This window comes from Cryptomeria japonica, chromosome 10 (genome assembly GCF_030272615.1).
Source record: "Cryptomeria japonica chromosome 10, Sugi_1.0, whole genome shotgun sequence".
Taxonomy (NCBI): domain Eukaryota; kingdom Viridiplantae; phylum Streptophyta; class Pinopsida; order Cupressales; family Cupressaceae; genus Cryptomeria; species Cryptomeria japonica.
Genome location: NC_081414.1, coordinates 313,035,597 through 313,050,879, shown reverse-complemented (window position 1 = coordinate 313,050,879; position 15,283 = coordinate 313,035,597). Strand labels below are relative to the sequence as shown.

Sequence of the window (15,283 nt, the reverse complement as noted above, 5' to 3'; positions counted from 1 at the left end):
TCAAAGAATTTTAACTATGGTTTATATCATAACAAATAAATACAAAAAAACTAACTACACTCCCCACACTCCATTTAGCTAGATGCAACTGAATATTTTTTTATTTTATTTTTAAAAGATGTAAACTTTCTCCAACCAGCCAGCTCTTAGTGGGGAGGCCATGGCAGCCTCCAGTTAGACTAAAATCAACAATAACAAGACAAGCTTAGCAAAGTCCAGCAGATGATCTCTTGGTATACCCTCAAGAAAATGCCAAGAAATCTATAGTAAAGCCTAGTTTCCCACCTAAAATGGCTAACAGCTGCAATCAAAAGACAAATCCCTACATAAGTTAAAATTCTCAATAGAAAGGGTAGAACAAAGATTCTGATACTTCAAAGAAAAATCCTAAATCTATTGATTTATTGAATCAAAACAAATCCAAAAATTCTGAAGAGTATGACCATACAATCAATAAAAATCAAAAGGTTGCATTGACACCGATGATGCATCGAGGCTATTTTAGGCACTATCTCAAAGACGAGAGAATTTTCCAAAGAGGCACATGGTTTGAAAATAAGGCAGATTTCTTATAAAACTATGTACCCAATATTTTTTTCATACTGAAAAAACTGCCTAATACAGTACCAATCTTGGCTATACTGCATCTTCTGCCAAGCAGATTCTGGGAAGAAGAAAGACAGAAAGAATGGAAATTCAACTAGAGAATATATAGGGGCTTCAGAGCTCACTAAACAACCAGGAATGATCAATTATGCCTGAATATTTGTTAAAAAAAGAAAGATTGATTTAGAAGAACCTTTTCCAAAAGGAATTTTGTTAGATCTAGGAGGCATCAATTTTAAATAACCTCTGGATTATAGAAGCATCCCATTTAGTGCAGAATATGTCACCAACACAGTGATCTGAGCAGAGTTTGCCCAGACTCGCAGCATAAAAGTGAAGGAGACTCCAAAATCTGGGAGAACTACAGGAATCAGCTATCAGCAGCAAATCATGGGAATATCCCAAAAAAAATGCTCATGGATCCCATGATCGATCACAGCACAAAAATGATCCAAAGTTCCAAACAATAAAATGCGAGGGATGAGCCTCGAAATGAAAAGAACAGAGAAGGGATGAACACCAACCCTTTTAAGTACAAATCTAGCTAGTACCTTCAAAACCAGGCAAGTCTTATCTCAATTTCTTTTAAAATTCTCAACTCTTTTGAGTCTATTGATGATCAAGAGGAAGAAATAACTGAAGAAACGAAAGAGAACTGTAAAATTTTAATTTTGTTATCCTAAAACTCAAAATTGGAAGAGTTTTTAAAGCCTCACACCAAAAATATAGATACAACTATCTCAAAATAACCAAAAGGGATAACTGGAAGAGAAAGCCCCATACACAAAAACTTGTGACTCAAACATTGGAAACTTGAGAAAACCCTACTCAGAAAATAGCAACAATATGAGACATGTAGGAGTAAATCTCTGGAACAAATTTGATCAGAAGGCAGAACTCTTAGTCTCCAAAGCAGACAAACTGCAAAGAGAACCCAAAAAATCTCCGTCTTTTGAAGCATCAGAACCAAGGGAAACAGATAAAAAGGAAAAATGGAAATGGAAAGGTGTCAACTGGTCAGCAAACCTGCAAAAATTAATGGGGGCAGACCTCACACTTAGACAGGCAGTAAATCAATTCAAATCCAAAACATCCCAATGAAAATGATTGTGGAACACTAGAGGGATTGGATCCAGGAACTTTAATGCATCCAAATCAGCACTCATTATTATTACAATGCCAATCTTATCTTCAATATTGGTCCATTTCTTCCTATTTTTATTTTCCAATTAGTAAAGAAATCTTTAAATAGCATCTGATCAAAGGAATTAGAAATACCCACAATTCTTTTATTAATATTCTACATTATTGCTCACTGTCCAGGAAAGGTTTGATGTACTTCAACATCTATTTGGAGTCCCTCCTCTTTTGGCCAACACTCATATCTTGTCTGTCTTTCTACTCATCATCCTAAATTCATGTCATTGACAATTTTGATCCTAAGTTCATGTCACAGGAAATTTTCATTCTAAAAATAAAAAACCCGGTTTTAAGTGTATCCCTGGTAATATTACCTGCTAGTTTGGCCTGGCTTCTTTGTGATGAAGCTTTTCAAACAATTGCAAAGCTTATACAACAAAAGCAGTGAACAGTCTTGTAAAGGAAGCACACACATCCCATAACAATCATGTGTCCATTAGACAAAGAGAGTAGATATAAATGGAAAACCTGAGCTGCAGAAAGAATATCAGGAGAAAATCTAACATAGCGCTGACTCCCATAGACAGCAGCACTAACATCAAATCCACTGCCAGTTTTTCCTTGGGCAACACAATGAGCTGTCTGAGACACAGCATGTACTAAATCCAAATCAGCATCTGTCATCTTATCTGCATGTTTTGCACAAGATTTAGTAGGGAGATTAACAACTCCGAGGTAATGAAGGATGCCTGCAACCACAGCTGTTGTCATAGCAGCTGATGAACCTAGCCCAGTTTTTGCAAGTTCTGGTGAACATGCAACTTTAGAAGAGGAATCTGAATTGTCTGTATCACTTGTGTTGACATTTATTGATGAGAAGGCAGGAAGTGAAGCTAGTGTCTCTGAAGTTAAGGGCAAGCCACGAGCATCAATCTGTAAAATACACCAGAGAATGATATTAACAACCATGAACATTCTTTATACAAAAAGTGCATTGAAATACTAATGTCAAGGTTTGTTGTTTCATGGCAAGTATCATATTTTATTTTACTGCATGTAACACCAAACAGTAAAAACTCAGAAACACGTTGTATATCCAATGTAGTTCTATTATATACAAATAATGTTGTTTTGGACATATGAAGGAAAACTATAAATTTCATGTCATAAAATGCTTATAAAATGCCAACATGTTGGATCTCTTCTTATGTAATCTAGAATTGCAGATGTCCCAGCTAACTGTTAGCTATTAAGATTAAGGTCCCAAATCTAAGTTTGACTATCTGAGTAAAGATTGGAGACTGACTATCATTCTACATTGCAGAAACAACACAAGATAAACACAGAGGTAAGAAAATTGTATTATATCATATAAAGGAGTGCACGTTGCAATCTGCAACCAGTTTTATCCTATGCCCTAGTCCAATTCCCCATCCCATGCCCTTATGTTTACAAAACCAATGCTAATTGGCAATAATCCAGAGAAACTAATCCATCATTACCAATTGCTCTCTACCACACATGATTCTATTGCACATGTCTCCAATGCCAATCTTTCTGGTGTCTCCTCATGTCCCATCTCTAACCAGATCATCCATACAAAGGTATTTAAAAGAATCCCCCAAGCTGGAGCTCTGTCGCCAGCATACAAGGTCCGAACCTAAACAACAACTATCTTCTATACCTTGCTAAATGTCAGCAGTCCTTCAATCTATGACACGTGGATGCTAATTGACATCCAACTATCAAACACCCATCCATCATGATCTACAATCTTCAACACTTAGCCTCTCTTTAATATTGTTTTGGTGATCTTTTAGGTCCACCAATCAACTGCTTCAACATTAGTAATTGTATCTTAGCAATGGCTATGCCACAAGAATTGGTGCCAACCTTCCTCTAGTGCTATTTATTTATTTATTGTGGATAAGACCTCCAAGAACTTGATCTATATTTCTATTGCTTACGCCTCACACTCTTATATGACCAATGTCACTTCTTTAGTGAAAGATTTCACTCTCTTTATATGAATGAACACCTTTATAGCTATTAGAAGATTCTCTCATTCAATTCTCCATTCTCTTGAATGTTCCCGTAGTTTTCAATGTTTTTTCCTTATCCCTCTACATTGTTTTCATGGCCACTTGACTAATTCTTCAAGTTCATCTCCATACACTTCTCCTTTGATGCTACCTTCTTATTCATCCCCCACACTTGTCTTTCCTTTGCCAATTTCTACAAAGATCTACTACTATAGTTGCTCTTTGTTCCATTTTAGTGAGAGCCTACCACTGAACTACAATCCTTATTTCCACTTTGGCTTCAATATCAGCAATCTTCCTATACATGCTCTGCTCTATTTTCACTCTTTTATCCAGCACCTCTTGCAACTTCATCACCTTTATCCTAGCCTCATTCAGGCCATTTATGTTGTGATTTCTATTACCTCCTTCAGGTTTTCTTCTACCCTTTCCATTTTTGCATTCTTTAGCTTTAACACTTCAAACAGTTCTAGTTTATTTTACTCAAGGCTATTCCTCTTACGTTTTCCCTTGCTCTATTATAGTCAATCAAGCCACTTGTGTACTTAGTATTTTAGCAGTGAGCATTATAATGAAGTCATCTTGCATGTCCACTTTACCCTGACATCAAGGTCAACATAGGAATCACAGCAGCCGCCACTATTACAATTTATATTTCAACAATTTTCTTTGATGGTGCTTTTAACAACTTTGTACCATTGTCAAAAATGGTTCTTCTGCAAGCGTCATTACAAATGCCAATGTGTCTTTTGAACTTAGCAATGTTGTAGCACCAATTGCATTACCTCTTGATGTAGATATCTCCATATAACTTCCAAGAGTTATAAATTTTCTAAGCTCTCGAGCAATAGGATCTCTTGTGGCTCAGTGAACAAGCTTGTCAAAAGTGGTGGTGTTCCACTTGATGATCTCTTTTTTTCAATCCTCCTACTTTTCTCCCTTTGTCAATACCACTACAATCTACGCTATCTATGACATTTCTTAGATTCTTATTTTCTTTTGTGTTTCTCCTAGTGCTAGCAACTTAATGCTGATTTAGGTTTTCCTTTCTACCATTCTTTCTCATTACCAATCTTTTCCACATGTTCAATCTTTGGCATTACCATCAGCCAGCCAATTCCCTCTCTCAATCGATGCGATCCCATGATGATCACCACAAATGCTCTCTTTTTGGTTCATTCTTTTGTTGGTCATCATAACTAGTCATTAACTCACTTCCTCCTCTTCGTTGAGCTTGTTTTGGACCTCATCTGTCATTCACTCCTCCATCCCTACAAAGTTAGAAACATTGATCCCATCACTATTACAATTACAATTTATAGCCCATGATCCCCGTTGTATTGGTATGTTCCTTTCCTCAATATCCTTCTCGCCAACATCCTTGCCATAGCTCTCAACTTTGGGTTGACAATGTCCTTGATCCTTCTCCTTTTGTCCATGATAACTCTCAATTATTGCACTACATTCTATGCATCCAAGTGATCCATTGCCCTTATAATGTCCACCTCACATCTAGTATGCCAATCATTTTGACAATAAATATTGTATCAAGGTCAACCACTATCTTACCCAAATATAGCCTCCTCAAGCATTATCAATTCAAGAAAAACTTGGTCAATCTCTCCAAACACCCAAAACTTGGAAGTCGCCTTATGTTTAAACGCCTGCCTTTTTGTATTCTTTGACCTTGAACATCTTCATTGTTCGACCCTCTTTATCTCCAATAAATTTTTCAACTATTTTTCAATCAACCCTTCAATTGGATCAACCCTTGAGTCTCCTCTCTCAAAATAACCATATTCATTTTTGTCCTTACAATTATTGTTTTCCCTGCCCACTTCAGCACTTTTGGTAAAGGATACACATACAATCTCCTAGTCATCAATGTCTCCACCTTCTCTTTCTTTTCCATTCCGTCTACAACAATAAGTATTTCTCCTCTTATATCTGCAATTACCCTTATTGTTTCCTTTACTTTCTGAAATCTCAAATTACATGCTCTTCAAATTTTCTCACTTGCAAAAGCTCCATTTCGCACCTCTCAGTTTTGCTAAATATAAATTTTGTCATCTCTCTTGTATAACCTTTTACTCCATTCATGACATCATCAACTCCTAAAAGAGATGATACAAGTTAAGTGGCATCATGCATCAAATTTATGCTCACCATTTTTTCCTTTAAACATGTTACTTCTCTTTTTCATCTACCTTTCCCTCTTTTCTTTTCACCCCTCTAGCACTAATCTTCTATTGATGTTAGCATATCTCTTTCTCTCTCCTCAATGCCATTTCATCTTCCCTTTCAATACACGATTCCCTAGATCTTTTTATCTCTCTTCTCTCGATCCTTTTGTGCCAACATCACTTTGTTTTTGGTACTCTTCACTCATTTTACTTGTCTACCTATACACATCTTTCTTTTTCTCATTCCTATTGGCAAGTGTTCCAGCATGCCAACTTGCATGGAAAAAATTAGCAATGGCTTCCCATCAGATTTACATCACCTAGTCTAGACACACATGGGTAACTCAAAAGTCAACATTAACCTTTTTGTTCAAGGAGCCTACATTAAGAAACGTACACTTCAAGATTTAATTCCAATTGCAAAATTAACAAATTTATGCCTACTTCTACATATGTTTGTCATTGAATATTTAATTAACATAAATCACCTTAAGCACACATAGTTCTTGTTGTAACCAATCTGAAACTCAATGGTTGTATTAGACGCTATATGCTTTTAATCATTAATTTACTGATGAATTGTCAGACAAATCTAAATCTCTGTTATAATCATTCCCAACAAATTATAATGGCATCCTATCTTGGTTTGATTTTTTGGACTAACAATTTTTTGCAAATTTTTCATGGTTGCATATGTTATGAGATTCAAATGAATGAATTACTATCTCTGGTGAAGCGGACTTGGATGCAGAAAAGGAATAGATCAGTGCAAAAAAAAGAATGTCTAATCATTAAAAAAAGTGCATCATGATGGAGCAATAGGAGTAGGAAATTAAAGAAGCTCGGTTAAGGATGGAAGAATGGAGGATAGTATCCAAATCAGCACATAATGGCTTTTTTAAGTGGATCATAGGTAGTATATCTTGTGTATCATACTGATGGAGGCATGTTATGGTTCCCTTAATTAAATCGTGCAATGGAAAAGAATAAGAATTTTATCACCTTTTTTCTTTCTGTCATTCTGACTAGGCAGCTAAGGTGATGTAGCAAATTGTGTGAGTGAGCACCAAAAGAAGACTTTGAAAAGTACAGAAGATGGTTTGCGTTATTTGGCAAGGTGGCATATACAGTCAGCAAGGGTTATTGCTAGAATAGAAAAATGATTTTCCTCATCAAAGCAACCGCAGAAAAGACAAACCAATAGAGTCTAGTCAGCTACAATCCAGTTGGAACTGCTCCAAGTAATGACAAATGACTTAAAGATTTGAGTGCAATTTTTACCATTCATCACATTAATAAATAGCACCAAAGATAAGATAAAGCACACATTTCTGATTCATCAGCTGCAATTATCGTTGCCACAAAACAGAGTTAACAGATAGGATAAGGTCTCACTGTTTTTACAAGGATGCAACTACACATTGTTTAAAGGAATCATGACTTTTTCTCAAATTGCACCTAAGAAATATTAAGGTGTGAATCCAACTTCTAATAGTTCTAAATAATGTTGGATAACAAAAGGCTATACAAAAAGCCCAAGATTACAAATAAATAATTGCAAGCTTACAAGAAAGCTTCAAGATTAAAACCAAATTTTAATGAGAGACTAAACTACAAACCTAATTCTAAAATCTATTCATTTTCAAAACAAAATGCAGAAGACAAAGGGGGATAAAAGGTTAAGAACAAGCCTGAAGAATTCTGAGTGTAACATCCAATTTGGTAGAGTAAACAAATCAATGTCCAAATCAATCTCATCTTAACCAATTTTCACTCAATTAAATGTTACAATGGTGATATCTTCCAGGAATGAATCTATCACCAAGACAAGCATGCACGACCACCATATTGCATGCACAAATTGAACATACACAATCTCTTATATTTCAGTCCTAAAGATTTGTGATGAAATCATACACTTTTGATTTATCCAACTCTGATGATTTGGTTTGGTGTCACAACCCTCCTTTATCACCTTTTTGATTTAAATACAAAACTCTATTATATCCCTTGGATAAATTATTGAATGAATATTGTAAGGGAATAAAAATAATAAACCACACACACATGGAAAATACATATATATTTTTAATTTGTTATTTAATTTCCCTCACCCAAATTAAGGCACATGTTGTAGGAGGAATAAGAAGCTTCTAGAGGCTTCTCCACCTCCTTGCATGTAACTCCTCCCACTAAGCCTAACCAATTTGCATGGAGGCCAAATTGGGAGAGAATCTCTTTTTTTTCAATTAAAAATTAGGTAGTGGGAATTTGAAATTTCTTTTATAAAATAGGTACAAGTTTCAAAATGAGTGTGGGCTATTCCATAAGAAATTCTGCAAGTTAAATTCTCCTTGGTAGTCCATTTTCATTTGCAGCCAAGATTTTGTTAGGAGGATTTCTCTTCAATTTGGAGGTTCAAGGAAGACTCTACACCATTTTTTGCAAGCACCCAGGTTCCTTCAAGCTTAGTTTTGTGCATCTTATTCTTGTTGTAGATTAGATTAGATTAAATTATTTTATGAAAATGATATTCATTTGTGTTTTGATAAGAAATTAGTTTTCAGATTTTGATAAGAAATAGATTAAAATGTTTGATAAAAAGTAGATTAAATTGTTTGATTCATTGTTTAAATTCTTGATAAGAAATTAGTTTCAGATTTTGTAGAGAATGAAATTCATTGTTGATAAGAAATTAGTTTCAGATTTTGTAGAGAATGAGATTCATTGTTTAAATTCTTGATAAGAAATTAGTTTCAGATTTTGTGGAGAATGGGATTCATTATTTAAATTCTTGATAAGAAATTAGTTTCAGATTTTTTAGAGAATGGGATTCATTATTTAAATTCTTGATAGGAAATTAGTTTCAGATTTTGTAGAGAATGAGATTCATTGGTTAAAATCTTAATAAGAAGTTAGTTTCAGTTTTGAAAGGAGTAGATTAAATGGTTTAGGAGAATAGAGTCACTTGATGAAAATTTGATTCATTGTCTTCAGTTTATTTTTGATAAAAATTAGATCTCCGTGTGTGTACAAACAATTTTCTCTTTTCTCTGTGAACAAATTTCCCTGTGTGTATAAATAAATCATCTCCCTTCTCTGTGAACAGATCTCCCTGTGTGTACAAACAAATTTACTTTTTTTCCCTGTGAATAGATCTCCCTGTGTAGGAGACAAAAGAAATGAAAGAAAGAGATATAAACTATTCCTTTCTCTGTGAAAGAATCTCCCTGTGTGAAAAACAAAAGGAATGAAAAAGAAATAAACTATCTCTTTATCTGTGAATGAATCTCCCTGTGTAGAAAACAAAAGAAATGGAAAAAAAAAAAAAAAGAGAAGAAGAACCCCTCTGGTTACTGCTTCATTTTGACCCTGAAATTAATCTGCAACATTGTCATTTACCTATTATTTACCCTGCTCTGAGTAATCTTCAATAATTTAAAAAAAAATTATAATACTCCTGTATAAGAAAAATGATAATAATAATATTATAACATATATATATTTATATACATATATATATATATATAATATATATATATATATATAAAAATAAATAACCAAAAAGAAAGAAAACGTATCGAACTTTAGAAAAATCTCTTAAAAAAACCCCCCCGTAACGCATGGCGTTCGCACCAAATAACGTCGGCATGCATGGACGTTACGTTGACTGTCGCAGTAGTACGGAGGGGCCCGCGGGCCCCCTCACCTCTGTGGTCCTGCGCATGCAGGGCCGCAGGGGTGATGGGACCTGTGGTCCCCACCCCGCGCCCTCATTACTACCCTAAAAAAAAGAACTAACTTATTCAATTAAAAGTTCTTTTTAATTCAAATTTGTAAGTTGAAATTTTAAATTGGAAATTTTTTTTTATATGTAAATTAATATCCCTTGTTATTTAATTAAAAAAAAATTTATTATTTTAGTTGATAGAAATGGCATTTAGGAATAATGAATTCTTTTTTTTGTGTAAGCTATAAGATATTGTATTTTGACTTAGAAAAATTGGGCTAATATGTAGCAAGCTCATAATTAAATTGCCTTAGTAAGTTTTAAAATCGTAGACTATATTCTTTTAAAATTAAGTTACTCAACCCATTAAGAATCGTTAGGACACTTGATTGGTCTTTAATACAAATGCTTAAATTTAATCGTTATTTTGGATTCATAGCATGCGAATTATTTATAGAATAATTATATCTTCATGCAATTACTATTATGCAAGTTTCATTGTTATGCAAATTACACTTCAAGTAGTTACTTCAATTATTTACGCTTTCATTTTTTGTTATTTGTAGTTAGATAACTAATTAAAGGAAGTTGGAAAACCAAAACTAGCAGCGTTCGGTATATATGGTGCCTCTGGGTCACGCTTACGGGTAATGCCGTCGTGTTGAACTACTACACTTAACGCCTAATAAAGCTGCATTAACGACGTCTGTGGCATCGTCCCTATAAATCGTCGGGGAGTAATAAGGGACATTTGGAAGTTAAAAATCCAAGGGGCGGGTAATCCCTCTTGGATCGATAATTTAATAAGATAACTTTTAAAAGAATTTCACATCCGTTGAGATAAACCATAGTAAACCCCTCTTAGGGATGGTCAAGTTAAAAGCTCTCATGAAATTTACCTTCTTTATTTATTTATTCATCTCGAAGGGATATTGGTGATTTGCAATTGGGTGACGCTCATGATAAGTATTAGGGTCTAGTTATTTTGTTTAGGCCACAAGCAATTAGGCCATCTTGAGCCTTCGCTTAAGTGCTACCATCGTGGGTAGCAACCACAGAGAAACTGTCTGGGACACTGACCCTAGAAAGGGTTGCGTACCCACAAAATCAGTTTACATCAAACCATAGATTAGAAAATAGAACTACATACTTTACGCCTTGATCCCGTGCCGAAGCGGGTATGTAGGCAGTCTTGGGACGGAGTTGTCCCTCGTACTCAGGCGTTCGTGGGTGGGGTCTAGGTTTGGTTGAGTAAGAATCCTAAATGAAAAAAATATATATAGATAATCAATTTAATTCGATGCATACTCGGAAGGAATCCCGTATGGATTCGCTTGACTTCCCGAGGCTTTAAGCCAAATTCCGAGGCGGAATTCAAGCTTGTGTTATTTTTAAATTACTCCTAAGGACGGCGACCTCGGTGAATTCTTGCTAGAAGAATGTAGTACTTAGTGAGTGGCTCAGGACCCGAATGGTCCCGATGAGTCTAAGTCTCTGGCCAGAGCATCTCCTATCCCGTTTGGATGGATGCCTACCCCGCATGGGTAGATGCCTATCCCGTATTGGATAGATGGAATTTACGTCCCGTATGGACAATTGCCTAACCCGTATGGTTAGAAGCTCATCCCGAATGGATGAATGCCTAATCCTAATTGGATGGATGCCCAGAGTATGCAATTGAATAAAACATAATAAAGGGAAAAAAAAAATAATACTCAATTTTTTGTTGAATCAATTTTGGTGGGTTATTGCATTTGGAAAACCATAAAATACACACAACTAACAAAGAAAAATTGAATAGTGTTCAACTAAATAACTTCATTCCCGCCCGCTCCTGCATGGCAACTCCCACCCACTCCTATTTGGCCATCCTGCCTAGTTTTCTCACATAAAGACCACCCTCTCATTTTTGTATTGTTGGAGTTTCCTCCCTTGCTTGCATGCCCTAAGGTTGTCGTGGAACTGCCTATTGTGCCTTCCCCTGAAGACGCTTCTCTTTTACGGGTGGGCCTTGGTGTTGTTGTCGGGTCCTCTTTTCACTCAACTGGGGATGCTTTGCCGCAAGCTATGGCAATGGGGAGCATTATTGTTGTGCTAAGGCCCTCCCCTTGCCACATTTCCTCTACTAATGTGGTGCATGCCTCTATCCCTACCATTTTTGTTGTTTCTAAGCAGATGAAGGGTTCTTTCCAAAGAAAACTACCTCTTCCTTATGCTTTTGCTACTCCTAGGATTTCTTTGGGGCAAGATGTGATTGATAGCAAAAAAAAAATGATTTGTAGTATTTTTCTGTCTTTGGCCTTCTCTTCTTGATCTACATCGTTGAATCTCTACGCTATGGTCTCCTTGACGAGCACACAGTTATACTGAGAGGGGGGGTGAATTAGTATAACAACAAACTTTTACTTTTTCAACTTAATTTCATAAGCACATAACTTAATCTCATAAACATATCCATTGCACATTATCATTCACATAATATCTAACTATCATGCAACACAAAAAGAACACAAGATATACGTGGAAATCCTTGCGGAAGAAAACCACAGCAAATTACTTGTTTATATAATAACCTCTTAAAATTGTGTAGGCTCAACCTACTAGAGGCACCAATCTCTCATTCAATTCATGAGAACTTTTCCACTAGAGGCACCAACCCCTCATTCAATTCATAAGCACTACCCCACTAGAGGCACCAACCCCCCACCTTATCAATGTTTCTTCTTCAATGGATGATGGATAACCTTTTTCTTCACAACTTTTTCTGTAAATCTCTTTTTCAAACTGCTATAATCTCTTCAACAAATCTGCTATAATCTTTTCCACAAATCTTCTATAATTTCTTCTTCAAAATGTTGATTTTCGTGATCAGATTAACAATAATGAGCAGAAAATAATAATGCAGTTACAAGAATCAAAGCACACAAATAGAAAGGGCACACAACACAAGTTTACCCTGGGAAAACCTCCCTCTTGGAAGTGAAAAACCCAGCAACAAGATCCAAGTTTATATTAGACAATATCAGCATACAACTTTGCTTACTGCACTTGAAGCAACATATAAATAAGAACAGTAGAATGAAGATTCCAAACTAGGGCACAAGGAATAGCTTGATAGACTTATCTGCACTATCGAGATTTGATGTTTGCTATCATGCAAATCATTCATAGAGCATAGGAGTGAATTTGCTGACTGTGGATATGATTCGCTGCCACTGAGACAATTCGCTGTTCCTAGGAATGAATTGCTGACACAAGAAGATAGTTCGCTGCTCTTTGAAGGCTGATTCACATAAGGCTAGCAATGAATAATATGAATGTCTATTGTGTAAAATGAATCTTGTTTGTATACAAGATTCATGTTTAAGTCTTCTAAGTTGGCCTTAACCAATTCTCTTTATTTTACATATTCTACTTTGAACTTTGGCACCCAATTTGGGGCCTACATAACTTGCAATTTGTGCCACGTTACCTTTTGGACCCAGCCCTATTGCTTGTCCGCACGTTACATTTGGGCCCAGCCCTATAGACATCAATTGCTTAATCTACACATTACATGGGAAAAGGACCCAGCCCCATAGACATCAATTGCTTAATCTACACGTTACATGGGAATTGGACCCAGCTGAGTCTCCACGTTACATCTAGAAGAAGGGCCCAGCCCTATAAGGATTCGAATCCTTATTTATTTTCCTCACTAAGTTACAATAAACTAACACAAAATCTGCTATGAACTCCTCATACTCTCATCAAATCTGAGATAATCTTCTCATACTTCATTAAATCTGCAACCTTAAACTCTTCTTATCAAAACTTGTTGTCTATCTTCTCATTAATGGTCCTTGGTGCACATTCTTTGTTCCCTTGAAACACACACCCCACACACTTTACCACTATTCTTCAGCTCTATTTATGCCTTTATCTCCTAAAAGTCATACCTTTTGGAATAGCTATTCCCTTGAAGAGACATGTCTTATCCTTTACTAATCATTGCTTTTAATCAACATAGAGATTTTTCCTTACACATAATAATTGTTATAAACACACACTACTAAGTTGTTCCCTTCCATGAATTCGCACATATTAGGAATATGATCACACCTTTTTTTGGATATAATTTGTTTGCTTTAACATATTGCTGTTTGCTTAACATATTAATCTTCTTTGAATGCACATTAATCTTTGTACTCACTGGTCTATATCTTAATCATTAGTCAACGTGCTGAATCCTTAGTTGCTACCCCTTGTCATCATAATTGTTATACACTCCATCGGGTATGTATTTTAGAGACTAAGTTGTATGTTTTATCCTTAACAAAACACTTGGTGCATTATCATATATGTTTTAGCTTTAAAGTATATTTGTCATTATTGTTGTTACTAATCATATAGATTAACCGTTGCAATCTATATCCATTTGAGGAACATGGTAATCACACCATATAAATGCTTTTTGACATTACAGATTTCTGCATACATGGAGCTCTCATTGTGACAGTTATATTATGCTACGAAACCCGGGGACGCGTCCCCTACCTGAAAACCCTCGTCCCAGTCCCGGGGACGTTTCGGGGACTTGGGGACGGCCAGGGGACGTCCCCCCCCCCGTCCCCAAATTGTCAAAATTTTGAGGGGACGTCCCCGAAACGGGGGGGACGGCTTCCCTAGCTGTGGGGGACGTCCGTACGTCTCGGGGACGGCTGGGGACGGATTGGGGACGTACCAGCCGTCCCGAGGATGGCTAGACGTCCCCCACATCTAGGGCTAGGGAAAAATATTAAAATAAAAAAAGTCGTATTTTCAATTTTTTTTTAATGATGTTTTTTGCGTAATTGAGGGAGTGAAATATCTCATGAAGGGTTTTTTGCCAATAGAAAAATAACACCCGACGCCTATATAAAATAATAAAAGCATTTTTGGCCTCGTGGGGCGCTGCCCCTCGACCCCGCCCTGTATCGCGACGGGGAGCGCGCAAGGGGCGCTGCCCCTTGACCCCAAGTTGGGGGCGCTGCCCCCAAACCCCCGTCAAAAAATATAGGGGGCAACTGCGCTGATGGAAGTAGTGAAAATTTAACCTCTGAGTCTGATTAGGCTCCATTATGTATTTTATTTCTTTAATATCTATTATGATATGCATATTGACAATGTGAATGAATTGAAATTCTGAATTATGAGTGCATATTGAGTATTGAGTTTATTGATAATGTTGTATGTTCGATGTTTGCATTCTAAAATGTTTTCATAGTATCATACCCATGCTATATCCATGTTTTCATATGAATATAATGTATAGATGCATGCTTTATCCATGTTTTCATATGAACATTTAGAATTTTCCTATATATTTTAAATTTTCCCTATATTTTATACAGCCGTCCCCTTTGCCGTCCCCCCCCGTCCCCAAATTTGGCAAAAAAATTTGCCGTCCCGGAAACTCGTCCCCCCGTCTCGGAAACTTGGGGTAACGTAGATATTATGTCTTCAAAGATGGTCATCATTTTTAACTAGTATATATGTGATATTATGATCGGTTGACATATAAACCATCGAAGTCTTCTTTTGTTTGTAATGCACATAGACCA

At 36.1% G+C, this 15,283-nt stretch overlaps 1 protein-coding gene across 2 annotated transcripts in view; it reads right to left on the bottom strand.

The window, feature by feature from the left end:
- Positions 1–15,283, bottom strand: part of LOC131041760 (phosphomevalonate kinase, peroxisomal) — a 65,415-nt gene that overhangs the window by 31,038 nt on the left and 19,094 nt on the right. For both annotated transcript variants that reach the window (XM_057974962.2, XM_057974961.2), the window contains one exon: positions 2,275–2,679. In XM_057974962.2, coding sequence (XP_057830945.2) covers positions 2,275–2,679 — 405 coding nt within the window. The remainder of the gene's footprint in view (positions 1–2,274; positions 2,680–15,283) is intronic.